The 16090-nt window shown below is 32.5% G+C and overlaps 1 protein-coding gene across 1 annotated transcript; it reads right to left on the bottom strand.

The window, feature by feature from the left end:
• Positions 1-1839: 1839 nt before the first annotated feature.
• LOC138335776 (uncharacterized) lies at positions 1840-5771 on the bottom strand. The gene is made up of 4 exons (XM_069284942.1): positions 5753-5771; positions 4599-4783; positions 3231-3299; positions 1840-2951 (listed from the first exon to the last, which is right to left on the bottom strand). Exons 1-4 carry the CDS (start codon positions 5763-5765, stop codon positions 2601-2603), a joined length of 618 nt encoding a protein of 205 aa, XP_069141043.1. The 5' UTR covers positions 5766-5771; the 3' UTR covers positions 1840-2600.
• Between the last annotated feature and the right edge of the window lie 10319 nt (positions 5772-16090).

Genomic DNA, 16090 nt, shown 5'->3' with positions numbered 1-16090 from the left:
AATTAGTTTTGACTTCGGCTTGATTTTACTTTATTCAAAATTTGCTTAACATTTTTTTCAATAGCTATCATATGATGACGGCATTCATACGTCTACTGAGTTTGTGTGTGTGTTAGGCTAACCTACTGATGAATTAATCGAAGGTTTTCGATCAAGCACCCAATAAAGTCACAACATTCTGATATATAGCTAACTAGCCGTAATAGTTCTTACTGAAAGCGTTATGCAGAAACAGCAACTATAACTTTTAGACATGGCCAGAAGACTAAACCCATAGTCTGCCCAACATGGACGAAAGCTTGGATAAATGAATTACAAAAGGTGGGATGTGCAAAAAAGAACAATAGCAAGGAAAGATGCAGTTTATTTTTTTGAAAGCGCTGCGTACAAAGAATAAACGTTGTGAAATTATTTCACTCATATGTCAGTATATTTGATTATTCCTGTCATGTTTTGTATTATGTGAGATGTCACATGTAAAACTATACTTGTATTTTGTTTAGCTTTCAACCAGGAAATCATTAGATTTCTATTTGCATAACAAGGGAATAAAAAGTGTCATTGAAAACGTTAAATAATTAATTTTGGAATAAATCCAAATGGCGAACCATCACCTATAAAGATCAGTTCATAAATGACTTTAAATAGACTTTTAATCACTATTTCAGAAAATCGTAAATACTCCACCAATGTTGCTAAGTACGAGTTATCGTTCTTTTAACCCTATACTAATTTACCTGAGTTAGAAATGGCTATCGCCGACAAAAAATAACCATACTCTTTATTTGAACAATAATTTATTTTAATCGTGTATATACATTGTATATGTCTAATTATCACAAAAATAATATAAGATAATATAAATTATTTTTGGTGCATGTGTAATCAGTACAACATTCCATATAGGACATAGTGCCACGGAATAATTTTCAGAACGTAATTAATATTTTTATTATATTTATCTTGAAGTAAAATTAGGAGCTCAAAGTTTTCAATGTCGGTAATGATGTAAAATAAGTAATTTTTGTAACTGAAGAAAAAATACTTATTCGTCTTCTCTTGTTTTTGAAAAAGAAAAATACAATAATCAGTGGTCGAGCATCTTTAATGGACGTACATGTATCAGGAGATATGTCCCATTCTATCAAGATACGTTTAAACCTATCATCGACTTATCCAAGGCAAGTTAAAGTTAGACTGATAACGAATTATTGTTCTTTTCACCTATAGCTTTTAGCCAATCAAAAATCGAAAGCAATGTAACATATAAAGTCTTTGTAATAAGAATACTTTGTTTTTGAAATGAAAGTAAATTCAAGAGCGTGTGATATCATATAATCAAAACTTCAGTAATTAAAGAACTATTTTAGTTGTGGTTAATGTAAAAAAAAATAACCGTTTACTCATCAACCATTTTATTAATTGACAAAAATAGTGAAATGTCACAAATGAGACGTTTACAGCTAGATAAAAGGAACTTAAAAGGCACTTCTATTTTAATTCATTTTAATGTGATGGAATATGGATTATTTTCTCCTTTTAGAATAACGATACTCGTTTTTTACATGTAGATTAAGGGAACTTCTATTTCAGTTCTTTTAAATGTCCTGGAATATGGACTTGAATATGGTAGTCTTTTCTCCTTTTAGAATAACAATACTCGTCATTTTGACGCAAATGTGTCCTTAAAACGTTTTGAGATAAAAATAAGCAAAGCAAGCTTGGAAGACTAGTGACAGATGTCTTTTTTTTAATTGCAGTACCAACAATATGATCTAGACTGTTGCAAGAAAAACATGCCATTCACAAGTAAGATTTAACTACTTTATCAACGTGTTAAGTAAAATCACAAAAACATTCAAAATAAAAAGATGTCCAGCCAGAAATGGCTGATTTGACACGACATAATATATATGTATATATATATATATATAGACATAGTATCATCACACACATTATCTTGAGTCAAACTAACATGAAATAGAATTGGTTTTCTACACAATTTCGTATATTACATCAGTTACAAGTACAAGTGCGTTGCTTAGTTACTGAGATACGAAACAAGACTTTGCGTTCATATTGTCACCTTGTTGAAATAATACAACGTTTGCAAATCAGGTTTTAAGGTATGATAGCTTTAAACTTTGTTACCATTTACAACATTATTTCTATCATCCCAGAGACAGTAAAATCAGTTTTCGTTGTGTTGGGCTTATAACTCTCCTCATTTATCGGTTCATTCTGCATTGCATAATCTGAGGAAATGATATCCTGTTAATATGTCCGAATAATTCTATTTATAACTCTAGAGTCCCAGGATGTCCTAGTTATGTACCTTTTGAATATTTCACATATTTATATTTATCATATAATCCGTTTGATATCCAGTGATTTTGCCCGTGTAATATTTCACCAAGACTCAAAAAATTACATTGACGGTTACCAATATATTCGCCCTACATCACCTTTGGTATAAACGGAGCTTGTAGAGTTCATATATTGGGTTTCCAAGGGTAACAAATATAATAAAACATCCTAGACTCGAATGAAATGCATACTTATTTAATATCCCATCTTTTTGTAATTTCCTTTTATATTTTTCAGTTCACAAGAGGAGTCATCTGCGTAAAAAAATTCTGCATTGTTTGAAGGTCATTTATGGATTTCCTTACAAATGTATAAACGTTTCTATAGTTACAGACGGCACGAACGGTAACAGTCGTCTGCAGAACTTCTATCTCATCTGTTCCGGTTTGGATCAGCGCCACCTGTAGCAGGTTAATTGGCGTTAGAATCAGTCTCTTTAGAATACGAAGACGAGGCTTGAAACTCTCTGACGTGTACAAGGCCTGATGGAGACGTTGTTCTATGGATTCCATGTTATGTAGTGTTCCGTAGAATACACGCAACGAGTGGTAGATCTGTGTCAATCCTTCGACAGTTAGAGCATCCTAAATAGAAAAATTGGCAATTTATTATAATAAATCAAAAGAAAAAAAACACAAAAAAACCAGAAGAAAAACACAAAAATAATAATAATGAAAAAAACCCAGAAAAACACAAATAAACCAAGAAAATATAATAGAAATTAGAAGTTATGAAAATTTCCCAGAAAATTTGTCATACTGGTATGCTAGCAAAAAAAATCCCTTCGTTTGGCATTCGAGTTGCTACGGAGTATTATTCCATTTGTGTTCAATATTCTTATTATACCAAATTTTAATACAAACCTGTTCGGGAAAGTTTTCCCCTGCAGCATTTGAAATAAGATCGTCAAATGAGGATGACATACGGGCAGCCTGAAAGATCAACATGGAAAATGATATTAGAAATTTTGACTCAGAAACAGTAACAACATTTTACGAGAAACATACATACATGTACGTATAAGAATATGAATTATACATTATAGTGAAAAGAATCTGTATCAGTTGATATTGTTTGGCTATGCTTCATAGGTATTCATATAGAGCTATTGTTTGTTCTAGATAAATAAAGACGGCCAGGTAGTCTAGTACAAATACCCGGATATTTACATCTGTTATTCCTTGGAAATTTCTATTTCATTCTTTAAATAACATTTTGTATCACATCATGAAATTTGCATGTTATTTATCAATGAAAATGAATTCCATTTAAATCTGATATACGACATCAGTTTCGAATGACACATGAAACTGGATGTAAGCTCTTTGTGCGTACACCTGTCCGTTCCTAAAAACAAATATAAATCTTACACAGTGCAGTCAAGCATGTTTTTATAGACAACCCACAAGACAAAAAAAAATGTCTTCATATCAAAGTTATACATTTATACTCAAATTTAAATTTAAATTAGCTGTTTGGAAAATTTTGAAAACGAAAGTGGTCTTACATATCAATCTCGATGTCCTTATACGGGTGGTCAGTAAGACAAGATTTACTGTATATGATCTGGTGAACTACATACATGGTTGGTCGCGAAGAAGGTTCTACTGTTTTTGATCTGGTGAACTACATACATGGGTGGTCGCTTAGACAGGTTATATGATATGGCCCCGATTTCTCGAAACAAACTTAAGTCAATTTTATTCACATAAGTTATATAAGGAGAAAAACTTAAGTTTTCACTTAAGTCTGTATTTTTGTTTCGAGAAATCGGAGCCTGGTGAACTACATACATGGGTGGTCGCTAAGAAGGTTCTACTGTTTTTGATCTGGTGAACTACATACATCGGTGGTCGCTTAGACAGGTTATATGATCTGGTGAACTACATACACGGGTGGTCGCTAAGACAGGTTTTACTTTATATGATCTGGTGAACTACATACATGGGTGGTCGCTTAGACAGGTTATATGATCTGGTGAACTACATACATGGGTGGTCGCTAAGACAGGTTTTACTTTATATGATCTGGTGAACTACATACATGGGTGGTCGCTAAGACAGGTTTTACTGGGCTGGTCACTAAGACAGGTTTTACTTTGGTGGTCATTAAGACAGGTTTTTCTGTATATGATCTAGTGAACTACATACATGGGTGGTCGCTAAGACAGGTTTAACTTGGGTGGTCTTTAAGAAGGTTTTACGGTATATGACCTAGTGAACTGTACTTACGTATCTGAGAACCATGTCTTCAATCCTAGGGGACATGACCAGTCCCACTGATGACAGATACTCCCCTGTGATCCTGATTGGTCGAGGTCTGCCCACGTGACCTAATTCCGGCAATGTGTAATTGACCATGCATCCACTCACCCATGGTATCGTTAATATAGCTGCAGCTATACACAAACTATTTTCTGAATAAAGAATAACGTTCAATGAGATAAGCTACTTGTCGGGAAATTCGTATGACCATATACAATATTTAACAGAGTACAGAATTTAAATCATATGAATTTAAGTACTGCCTCCGATAGAGATCGAACTGAGTACCTTTGGCTTATTAGGCTAATCGACTTTAAATAGTACTTTACCCACGTCGAAACTCAGTATAGGATTACATATAGGTGAAATGAAATGATTAAGGAATAATTCAACGTATTTTTAGAAGATGTATTGCAGATTTATTTATTTTTGTTAACTTTGTTTTTGTTCTTTACATTTTAAATCTTCATAAAAGGTATGCATTTAATTGAACGTAAGGATATAGTCATCATAGTATTATGTTATGTTCTAGAAATGAAAAATCAAATCATCAATTTTCATTTCATGTTACATCAAAAACAAAAACATATCATAACACCAAAAAAAAAAAATGTTATGATTCAGTTCAACCATCATTCTAATGTTGTTTGCTTTTTCTTAAGTAGAGCTACATATATAGGTAACATAGTATTAAGGTAATTGCATAAAGCACTAGTGAATGTTTCCAAATGACATTTATCACATAATCCGCCTGATATCCAGTGATTTTGCCCGTGTGATATTTTTGCATATGTCACTAGTGCAATATGACCTGGAGCGATTTTCATTGGTTAGAAATTCATGACGTCATGATTTTGAGAACGACAGGGTAGAATTTTGACTACCGCTCACTTATCGCAAGACATTTTGACATTAAATCTGTGTTCGTTTTATATGAGATTTTATAAAACCCGTCTCGAAATTTTGATTTTTTCTCTTCAAGGTTTGCAATAATAAAACTTCTAAGACTTGTTTCATAAAATCTCATATGAAATGAACACTCATTTTAGACCTTATACACCCATAATGTAAATTCCTTATCCAAGAGTACATCCGATCTTTACAAATACCATTTTACTTACTTGCAATGTTCATATTGATTTGATAAGCGGCAATGTGACTGAAACATGATTAAAACGGTTCAATTTATATATGTTTTTGACGGAAACAGAAATTGACAAATGAGGAAAATCTCAAGCAAATATCCAAATCGTCAGTAAGAGGGAGAGTTTGGAAATTCAAAAGTGTGTGTCATGTTTTCAAAAAGTACTAGTGAATCTTGAATCTTAATTTAGTTATTTGTATTGGTAATTACAGATATTCAAACGACGTAGCACTATCGTGTTACCAATGACTACAACAGCAGGAATCCACGTCGTAAATTGCTATGGGCTAACCGGATACGGTGGTAAATGGTTCTTCACTAGAAGTTAACACGCATCTGCTTGATGTACTGTTAGACGATTTTTGGCTGTTAAAAACGCCTTTCTTTTCGAAGTTAATATCAAAGCCCAAAAGCAAGAGATTGAAAGAACAAGATCGGTTTGAATGCTGTTACTAACGAATGATTTTATTTCTCAGTAAAAAAATCTGCTATGTCGATTATGGTTTTGGCAATACTACTTGTGGGTTGTTTTGTTTTTTTCATCTTTCTTTTTTCTTTTTTACCCTTTTACGTTCTTTTTTTCTTGTTTAAACGTTTATATTGATGAAAATGTAACAGGTATTTCTATTTCACAAAATTTTTTTCACAATCTAATTGACAAAAAATTGGGAAAAAATTAAGAAAATTTGAATAAAACTATTATAAGGATGTATTGTGCTCTTTGTATGGGCTGGTAGCATGACTGTAACATGACCTAATATGGGACCATGAAATATTGTCAATGACTATACATCGTAACACTTATACTCTATACAGTGTGTTATCCTTCACCTTAGAACCTATTTATCACTGAATGAAATCCATACTGCCCATTAGTGTGAATTATGTCTGAAACATATCACGTGACAGGTAAGTATTAAATACAAATTCAAACTTGTTTTGATGTCATTTAGGCAGACGTAGGGGATGATGAAAGTGATGCAACCGAGTCGGAAAAGAATTTTACATATGGTTTTTTATGTTTTGTACAACCTGGTGTCATATTTAATGACCTGAGTATGGCGAATTTTGTAACACCGTGTTTATGTAGTGGTGGTCGTTTTCTTTACATTTTCAATTTACAAATTAATGCAGTGACGATTTTCAAATGGTTCTTAAGATTGAATGATACTAAGATGACAGTGTAAAGAGATTTTCAGCATCACTTACATACCTCGTGTTTTGGGATGCATTATTGTATCTGCAATGATTTCATTCTACATACATATTAATGTATATCAACGATATTAGGAAAACAAGACCAGTCTTAATTAACAATATATAAATGATTGAGTGAATATATATTTTTGACTAAAAATCTGTAAAAAGGGTTTTGTCTGTTATTCAGTTGGTAATGTGTAGGCAAGCAAATAGTTTTTATCCTTTACCGGTGTTTCTATTTTTTTACTTTTTAGCCTCCGTTTAATACACTTAAATGACATCAATATTATTGCTGTGAAGATGTAATTTCAGCAGGTGTTTGTTACGTCATTTAATAGGTAGAGTGTCCATGGAAAATTAACACCAATAGAGTCGATGGATAATTGACAACAATAACTAAATAAATGCATCTGTCAGATTTATTCAAATTGTAATATTCACACGTTTCGTTACAATTATAAAAATGAAGAGACAAAAACATATATGTACTACATATATTCCATTATGGGTATCACATATTGCTTTTTTCAAATTTGCATAAATAGATCATATACTTAGAATTGACAAATTTAACATATCTGTCAGAGAAAAAAAATCAAGTATATGAGTGTTATAATACTGTTGTCAGCATATTTTGTACATTCGTATTAGATCGTATCTTCAAATGAGCCACTTTCACTTTTTGTTTTATCGGCATGCGTGCCTACAAGTTGATAGGATGTTTTTTTTTCATCCTCGGACCATTATGTTTTCCAAATTTTCCAAGAAGATATAAAAGGTTTTTTGTCCTACGATACTTTATTAGTACTATCCCTTACAGGTGGTGTGGTCGGTCTAAACTTTTCACTTGTTATATGGACATTTTAACCACAAAATGACATTAAACTACATAAACCCTCATATTATTTTACAGTGTTGTTTTGCCACCCTGAAATAACACACCTCATAAAATATTCACGTTTTAGTACGACTGCAGATTATAAGTGAATTTCATTGTTTAAAAAATATCATGTGACACCCTAAGTCCCCATACTCCTACATAAACCACATTTAGTTTCCACAGAGAGAAACTACTGATTTTTTTTTCTCTATGTCGATTTCAATAGTGTAACTTTTTATTAGATAGTATTTCCCTGAATCGAGACGAGATCCTAAAACGTAAGATATCAACATAAAACTAACCCAACCTCCCGCGCCCGCCTCCATTTCCAAAAATCTATGAAAGAAAATAATTGATACAGGAAAGCATATCATATAATCCTATAATATTTCAATATTAAAAAAACCAGAAAGTAAACGATGAAAAACTGAAATATGTATGTATGAGCAAAATTGGTATAAACAGTATTTAAACAAGTGTAAAAAGGTATGTCTAGAATAACTAAAAATATAAAGAAAGCTGATTCGGGATCAAACCTTTCTGTTAAAAAATACATTAAGCTAGAACATTTTAGTTAAAAACTAGTACCTTTTTAACACTGGTAACACCACATACTTCAATAAAATGTTATAGTATAACATATAATAAAATCTCTAATCATAAACTCAAAAAATGTAAAAAAAAAAAAAAAAAAAAAAAGGCGAAAAAGAAGGGGAAAAATAAGAAATGACATAACATGAAAGACAATTATAAAGCTAATATTCATGAACATTAAAAAGGGAACAAGCTTAACAATAAGCACGATTTACAGTTATAAAAATATTAGGTGAAATATCGCAGTATTTCATAAAATGTCAATTTCGCAATTAGATTTAACACTTCCGTTTGGAATTGGATTTCGAAAAAAAATAAACTACGCGATAATTGATAGGTTACAATATATCAAGGAGTGTAGAAAAATAATCACGTGTTCTAACTAAAACGGCCATCTACGTCTTAGCAGGTCGTATATCAAATACACAGCTAAAGTTTCTCAGAGAAACAAACCCCACTCATGGCTTAAAAAAGCATATTGTATGACCACACGGCATGTGTACAGTCTCAGGTTTCTGCTAAGAGCATCAAGGTACCAGGTTTACAATATACAAGTTACTAAATAATTTCTCGGTAATATCTATTGGAAAGCATTAAAAGTATCTCAAATCTCCAGGTATTAAATCATTAATCGTTTAGATTGAAGAACTTCTTGGAGTGATAACAAAAAGTCGATCTATGATAAGTTATTCTTTAAAGATGCTCCACCGCCGACAGAGAATAAACGATAGTCATCATCTGTTGTTTATCGCAAATATATGTGCCTAATTAACACAAAATACATAAAACATAATATGCTTTGCTTTTGGTGCATGTTTTTGATAGAAAAAAAAATACCATTCGTCAGCGGTTTAGCATCTTTAGTTGGACAAAATGTCAACTTGAAAATAGTCTCTTTACAAGAAATAATTTGAGGAAGATAAAATCAATAGACATCCTGCTGGGTAATACCAGAAAATAAGATAATATTTCGTTGGCCATAACATCATATCATGGTCATCAGCCGGAAATATTCCCTCATATTCTCCATAGTAAGGATGGACTTGGCCATGTATTCAACATAATGAGTTTCTGGGCAACCGGCTTCATCCAAACTTGTTATATTTAGGTTGTGAAAACCAGAAGAGCCGTCCTGGAGCAAACGTGTCTCGAGTCTGCAAAGTAAAGATACAAGAGCCCTTTGACAAATTCGTATCAATCTTCCAAAGGTTCTTGATTCATACAAATCAACCCTCAGCCTTGTTTCCGTCATCTGCATCATTTGAAGTTCCATGAAATAAACCGCGACAGCTTGACCTATTGCTTCTAGGTCACGTCCACCATCTTCCTGGAAGTATACAGTAAGCAATTTGATATTTACAATTGTTACTTATGTAAATGTATGCATTATTAAATGAAAAAAACAGGACATTTTTACAAGTACATCTAGAATTGTCTCTCATGTAAGATTTATTTTCTCGAGGTGTATCTCAACACATAGGGACATAATTATTTTATCAAACTGTTAAAATTAAAAGAAATGTATTTTCTATTCAACATTTACAAGGCTAGCGAAGTTAACCGGTATCTTAACTGTCATCGAGTATCGATAATGTCCTGGTATAAACCATTAATGACTGTACGACACATTTCAAAAATGTTTTTAGTTGTTGGTAGTATCTTTATCGTAAAGGCATTAAACAACATCGTTGTTATTGTTGGTTCAAGTTGCAGACGACGTCCACTTCCGGTCACGTGCGGAGCTTCCAATGGATATTTCCCTCAGGGGTAATTTCCCTATGAATATTTTCCCCACCTTCCCATTCCGGTAAAATATCTAATTATTTAATGTCATTTGATCAAGTTTAATCCAATTAGACCATTCTAGATGAAAGTGAGGTACATGTATAATATTAAACTTAAATATGTACGGCTACATGTGGCATGTTTTGGGTATAATTTCCTCATTAAACCATATACAAAGTTACTCATATATGTACTTACCCTAGGATCTTCAAACACAGGCACTGCATTCGTCCTTTGGATGACTTTTTCAGGGATGACGTGTCTGGTTCTCTGTTGATATGAAGATACATCTAAGGATTAACTTGCATAGATGTTTTTATGTTAAGGAGATATAACACAAACAACAGACTGGGCTCTTATTATAAACCGCTATGTGGAAGTATGGAAGATTTTTACTTACTTCAATTCTTGAAAATTCTTTACAATTAAATCTTTGAAAACACCCATCTTTTTTGATAAGTCCACTATTCTCAACAAAGATGTCTTTTTTTTCAAGGACCATTTGTGTCAAAATATTCAAACATTTTCCTAACAGATTTGTTTATATAAAACTACTATTAAAATATTGGAGAGAATAAAAATATTTAAGTCAAGAAATGTGAATAAAAACTTTACTTAGATTCATTACAAATACAAAACGATTGTTTGAAAAGGTTGTATTGCAATCGGATTCGATTGATATTTTTTCAAAATAATGTTTTCAAGGCTTTTTTTGAGAAATAGAAAAAATCGCATATCATAAGATTTCACATTTTTGTGTTTTACTTTCTTACGCCACATAGAAAGTATTAAACAATAAAGGCGGTACAAAAATTCAAAATAGGCAAATTTGGTTTACTGAGCAAAAAGTAAATGTGTCATTTCCCTGTTTTTTTCCAAATCTTCTTTTTTTCGGAGGGGGGGGATGGGTTGTCTAATTTATTATTTTTTAGGGGGGTTGGGGGTTGCCTGAAATAACGATAAAAGTCTATATTTTGAAACGTTTTTCCCAAACACTATGTTTTGATGCAATGTTTCACACTGCTTTGAATTACATATTGCACTACTTTTTACTGTTTGCCTTTCAACATAATAAATGTTTAGTTCCTATGAAGCATTGTCTAATATTTTGATTCCTTATTGTATCATTGGACAACATTTTACCTAAATTACAAAGAGACAAATGCATTTCCTCAAAGTAGTTAATGGTAGATTTTTTCTGTTAAAGTTTAGGTAAAAAACAATTAATATAAAAAATGTTGTTATTCTCAGCCTTTACTTGATTATTTGTTTACCGGTAATGATGAAACAATTTTGCAAGTTTTTTCATGAAGATCCCTACATGGAGAATTTTTAGCAAGCAACTGTCCACTTGATTCCAGCGGGCACCTGTTATGGTTTAAAGGGACAGACAAGGGATGTTTAGTTTGGAAAATAAAGTATTCCGGAAAAGTCAACAATGTCCGATTCAGTTCAGATCACAGCTTCAACGACATATCCAAACTTTCCACCACATATCAACTAAAATGTTAACGATATATATAGTACAGCTTTTTCTCCATCTGATTATATCCTTATTCTCATCTCGTTTCATCTGACAACATCCCATATTGGTCATTAGGGGTCACGTTCTCGCGACCTTTATACTCCCTGTTCTTCAGTAAAATCAGTATAAACTGATAACGATACTTCGTCCCAGCATGCATATAATGTAGAAGTAATATCGCTTTCTTTGGGCGAAATGACTATATACACGACAATGATTTTGACAGCTTTTGCAAACTATTTCGTCCCGTCAAGAAATTTTAAGACATTATTTTTGGTCAATATGAAAGGTTACCAGAACGTAATCCCTGATGGGATGATGCTAGGGGCCAGGATCGTGAAACAATATTAGACCAAAGGTAAGAGTTAGCCAATCAAATATGACGTAACCTTTTGTAACGTCCTTTTTTACTGGCTTAGTCAAAACCTGTTTTGGACTTAAGACCGTTTCATGATCTTGAGGCCAGAGTGAATATAATGATCTATATTTAAATCAGATTGGGTTATCTCCCCGTAGTGGTACTTACGTAACGTCTTATGAGCACAGTGAGGTAACCGTAGATCACGTTACCAACGTTATCAAAATCGATCCTTGTTTGGGTCAGGCGACGGGTACTTGGGGACCTGCGTCTCTGATGACCTGTACACGGATAACGTAATACGTCATAAAAACTGTCGGGCAGACATCGGTTGGCATTGGCCTCTACAAACAGGAAGGCAGCAACGACAAGACGGAAACCTGCGGAACGAAAAATGTAAATTGAGTGACAAGAAACGAAAGTTTATTTATTATTTTTTATATCTTTCTTTGCCATAGTTTGTTGACAAACAGGACAACAACAACGGCAAAACGGATAGCTGTGGAATCAAAATATAGATTGAATTACAAGAGGTTGACTTCGGTATTTGAAATAACAGGTTGGGTTACATGTCATTGGATATGTAATACTTTTAAAACCAAAACAGGAAAATCGACAACATTAAAATTACATTTCTAGAATTGGAAGTTAACTATGTTCGCTGAAAATAGAATTAAGAACTTCGGAAGGGAACTTATTTACCGTACCACTTTATTTCATCAAACTTTTTAGTTGATCTAAAGCTCCAGCTACACTAGGTATGATCCTTGACTTCACGTCTCATGGATGAAGGGTGTTAATGTAGGAATGTCAGATTCTAAACAAACACCCGTCACGGCCTTTTGTCTTGAATTAAATTCACATTGTTGTACTACATACTAATCTAGATCTACCCTCTAACATCGCAAATTAAGTACAAATTCAGGTCAAGTTTGATGATGTGGCAATAACCAAACGGAATATCAGTGTTTACTACACGAACAGGTTCATTCATAATTTTAGAAATTACATACATTATACTTGCAAGTCTCATTAATACCAGATGGAAGCAACTCTGCTTTATTTGTGGAAACCTAGTGCGATTGTACGTATCCGACCTCCTATACCTTTCGGACGGACGACATATTATCTGTCTAGAAGTCATTTGGTCTACAATATTGTAGTTATAGAAAACCTATCTACGTACAAAACACGTGTATTCTACATTTAGAATTCAAATTTGAAAATATGCCGTACCATATTTCTGTACCACAAAGACACTCTCGATAATAAGCCGTCCTAGCTTTGCCTTGACATAAAGCTGTGTCTTAAGGGTTTTTGAGGTATATCCTGTAAGAAATTGTGATCGGATAGTAGACAAAACAACTATAAAGTAACTATATGTTATTGTTGATATTAGATATGCTTAATAAAATTTACCTTTAGCGATCTGCATCTTTTTTCATCTGTTTCTTAGCATCAAAGTTCAAATATAACAAGCAATGTAAATATGATCTTATATAGGCGTTTTATGAAACTTTTCATATGGAATACGTTCCCTGTCATTTAGTAGCATTTTTGAAACGGAAAAGGAACGAATCCCCATTCGAAAAATTAAGGTCCAATGCCGGTGTCGATCTAAAAAGCATATCCCAACTGTATTCGAATAGCGATCAATATCTCTTTGGTAATGGTTTTGCTCCAGAAGCAGTATCCAATAGGTAAATAGGTTTTTTTGTAATTTCCAGGAGATTGTATATTTCAGCGTGACTACCAATAAAAATCGCGATTAACTATTGATTATCGATGACTGAAACCGCCCACCAGATCAGACCTAGAAAAAGTACAAGATGAGGAATTACGATGCTTTCAAAATCCGATGATAGTTTACAACAAAGAATGCTCAGCTCGCAAGGTAATTTGATCGAATAAGAGCAAGGACACATTATTTTCACAGTTTAGAATTTATTGATTGGTCATAAAAGTCCTAAGTTTACAATATCTTCAAATAGCAATATACAACAATGATTTATTATTGATAGAGTTGACAAAATCTGAAGCATCTTATTAAACTGACAATACTTTTTATTACCTGGTTCCAGATGATTGGCCGGAATTACCTGAACAATGATGCTGATGTGTTTATGTGTATATCAACACGACTATTGCCTGACGAATACAATGGATTGGGAAAACATTCAATATTCATAGCAAGGGTTTTACTGATCATTGACTGCTCTATCGTATTTTTACTTCTTGGTTTTTTCCGACTCTTTCCGAACCATTCCGAACTGTTTTATTTCATTTTTAACCATCACAACAATTTTCAGGGTTTCTGTGTAAGGTAAACAAAACCGATATTTCATGTTTCACATTTTTAAACAAGCCATGATATATAACTTCAAAGTTGATGAAATAAGGGCAAAGATAATTACAATATAGACTGTTATTGCGCTTTCATCTAGAAAATTTTGTATTTAAATTTTATTCTATACGTTATATTAATCAATATCAATAATGAATACATTATTAATAACCAAGTAAATATGTTTTTAATATGTAAGCTCTATGTTTGAATATGACACTGTAAACTCTTCTAATAATAAAACAAAATCGTAATGTTAAGTTAATATTGAACGATCAATGATGTTTTAGAATATGATCTTCTGCAAATACTCGGTAAAACCTGTTAGAGAAAACGAAGAAGGTGTTCCTGATTACATAGCGTCTTTATCGATGACACCTGTATAAGCATAGGTCATGCTGAGTTACAATCTCTAACGAAACCTCAAGGATTCAAAGCTCTGAATTATGTCTGACCTCAAAATCCTGATTATATCACAAGTTTTCATACATGCAGTAGCCATTGGTCTTTTTGATTAAAAATGCGTTTAGCGGACATGAACTCAGATTAAGTGTGCATGAGGATATATCAATAGGAAAATTGAATGTACCATGCATGCATTATTTGAGACGAGATACGAGTTTTTCTTACCCTGGGCACGGACATCCACAACTTTAGAAGTGTGCTATTTTCCCTTCTCATTCTAGAGTAAACATTCTTTTTGTATCTTTTTTTATTTTTAGAAACAACACATTGTACATAATCATTTTGAAATACATATTATACATCATTCATCTCATTCTTTCATCACCGATTTCAATCTCACTGGTTTGTGCTACTAGTATGTAAACATTCATATGACCCATTCATCTTCAATTTCAGTTTTGCCTCTAGCACAAGCATTACTATTCGTTGACATCATATATATATATTTAAATATATATATTAAGTATGACATCAAAATTACTCTCTTTCATCCAAACATTCACACTCTTGCTATCGAATCATACATACTTTTATATTCTTTCATAGTCAGTCTAATATACAATATAAACCTGACATGCATTATACAATCTTGAGATTACGTGATTAGACATCATACTAAATCAGTTATTTTAAAAGGAAAATAGAGTGTTGTTGTTTTTCTGAAGAAGAGGAGAAAGGAGAGAGAAAGCGAAAGGGTTTGTATAGTGGATAGATAAGAGAGTAGAGAGAAAGGAGAGAGAGAGAGAGTTATGGTAAGAAAGATCTCAGAAGCCACAGCTAATGTTACATGTGTATGTGAATTTTTTATTATAATTTACTGGTTGTTAATATTCCTTTTTAAAATTATTGAACCAGGGTTACATATTGATTAAGCTATTGCATTTATTCCAATCATTGTCTAATTTGTAAATATGAATGTCACCTTTGCTGACTGCAGTATATTTTTCTGTGAAGTACGCTTCCTTTATAAGTTTAGTTAAGGCACATACTGATAAATTCTCTTGATAACATCTTGTTCTATATATATGTATTGTTTTAATACTAAGATAATCATATTGTCTACTCTATTATGTAGTACTGGTTGATTAAATAATCCAAAAATGAATGTTTCTTTGTTAAAGGCGAATGGGATGAGTAATTTATCTAATATGGATTCAAAGTTAA

This window comes from Argopecten irradians, chromosome 11 (genome assembly GCF_041381155.1).
Source record: "Argopecten irradians isolate NY chromosome 11, Ai_NY, whole genome shotgun sequence".
Lineage (NCBI taxonomy): Eukaryota > Metazoa > Mollusca > Bivalvia > Pectinida > Pectinidae > Argopecten > Argopecten irradians.
This window is presented reverse-complemented; position numbering and strand designations above follow the sequence as displayed.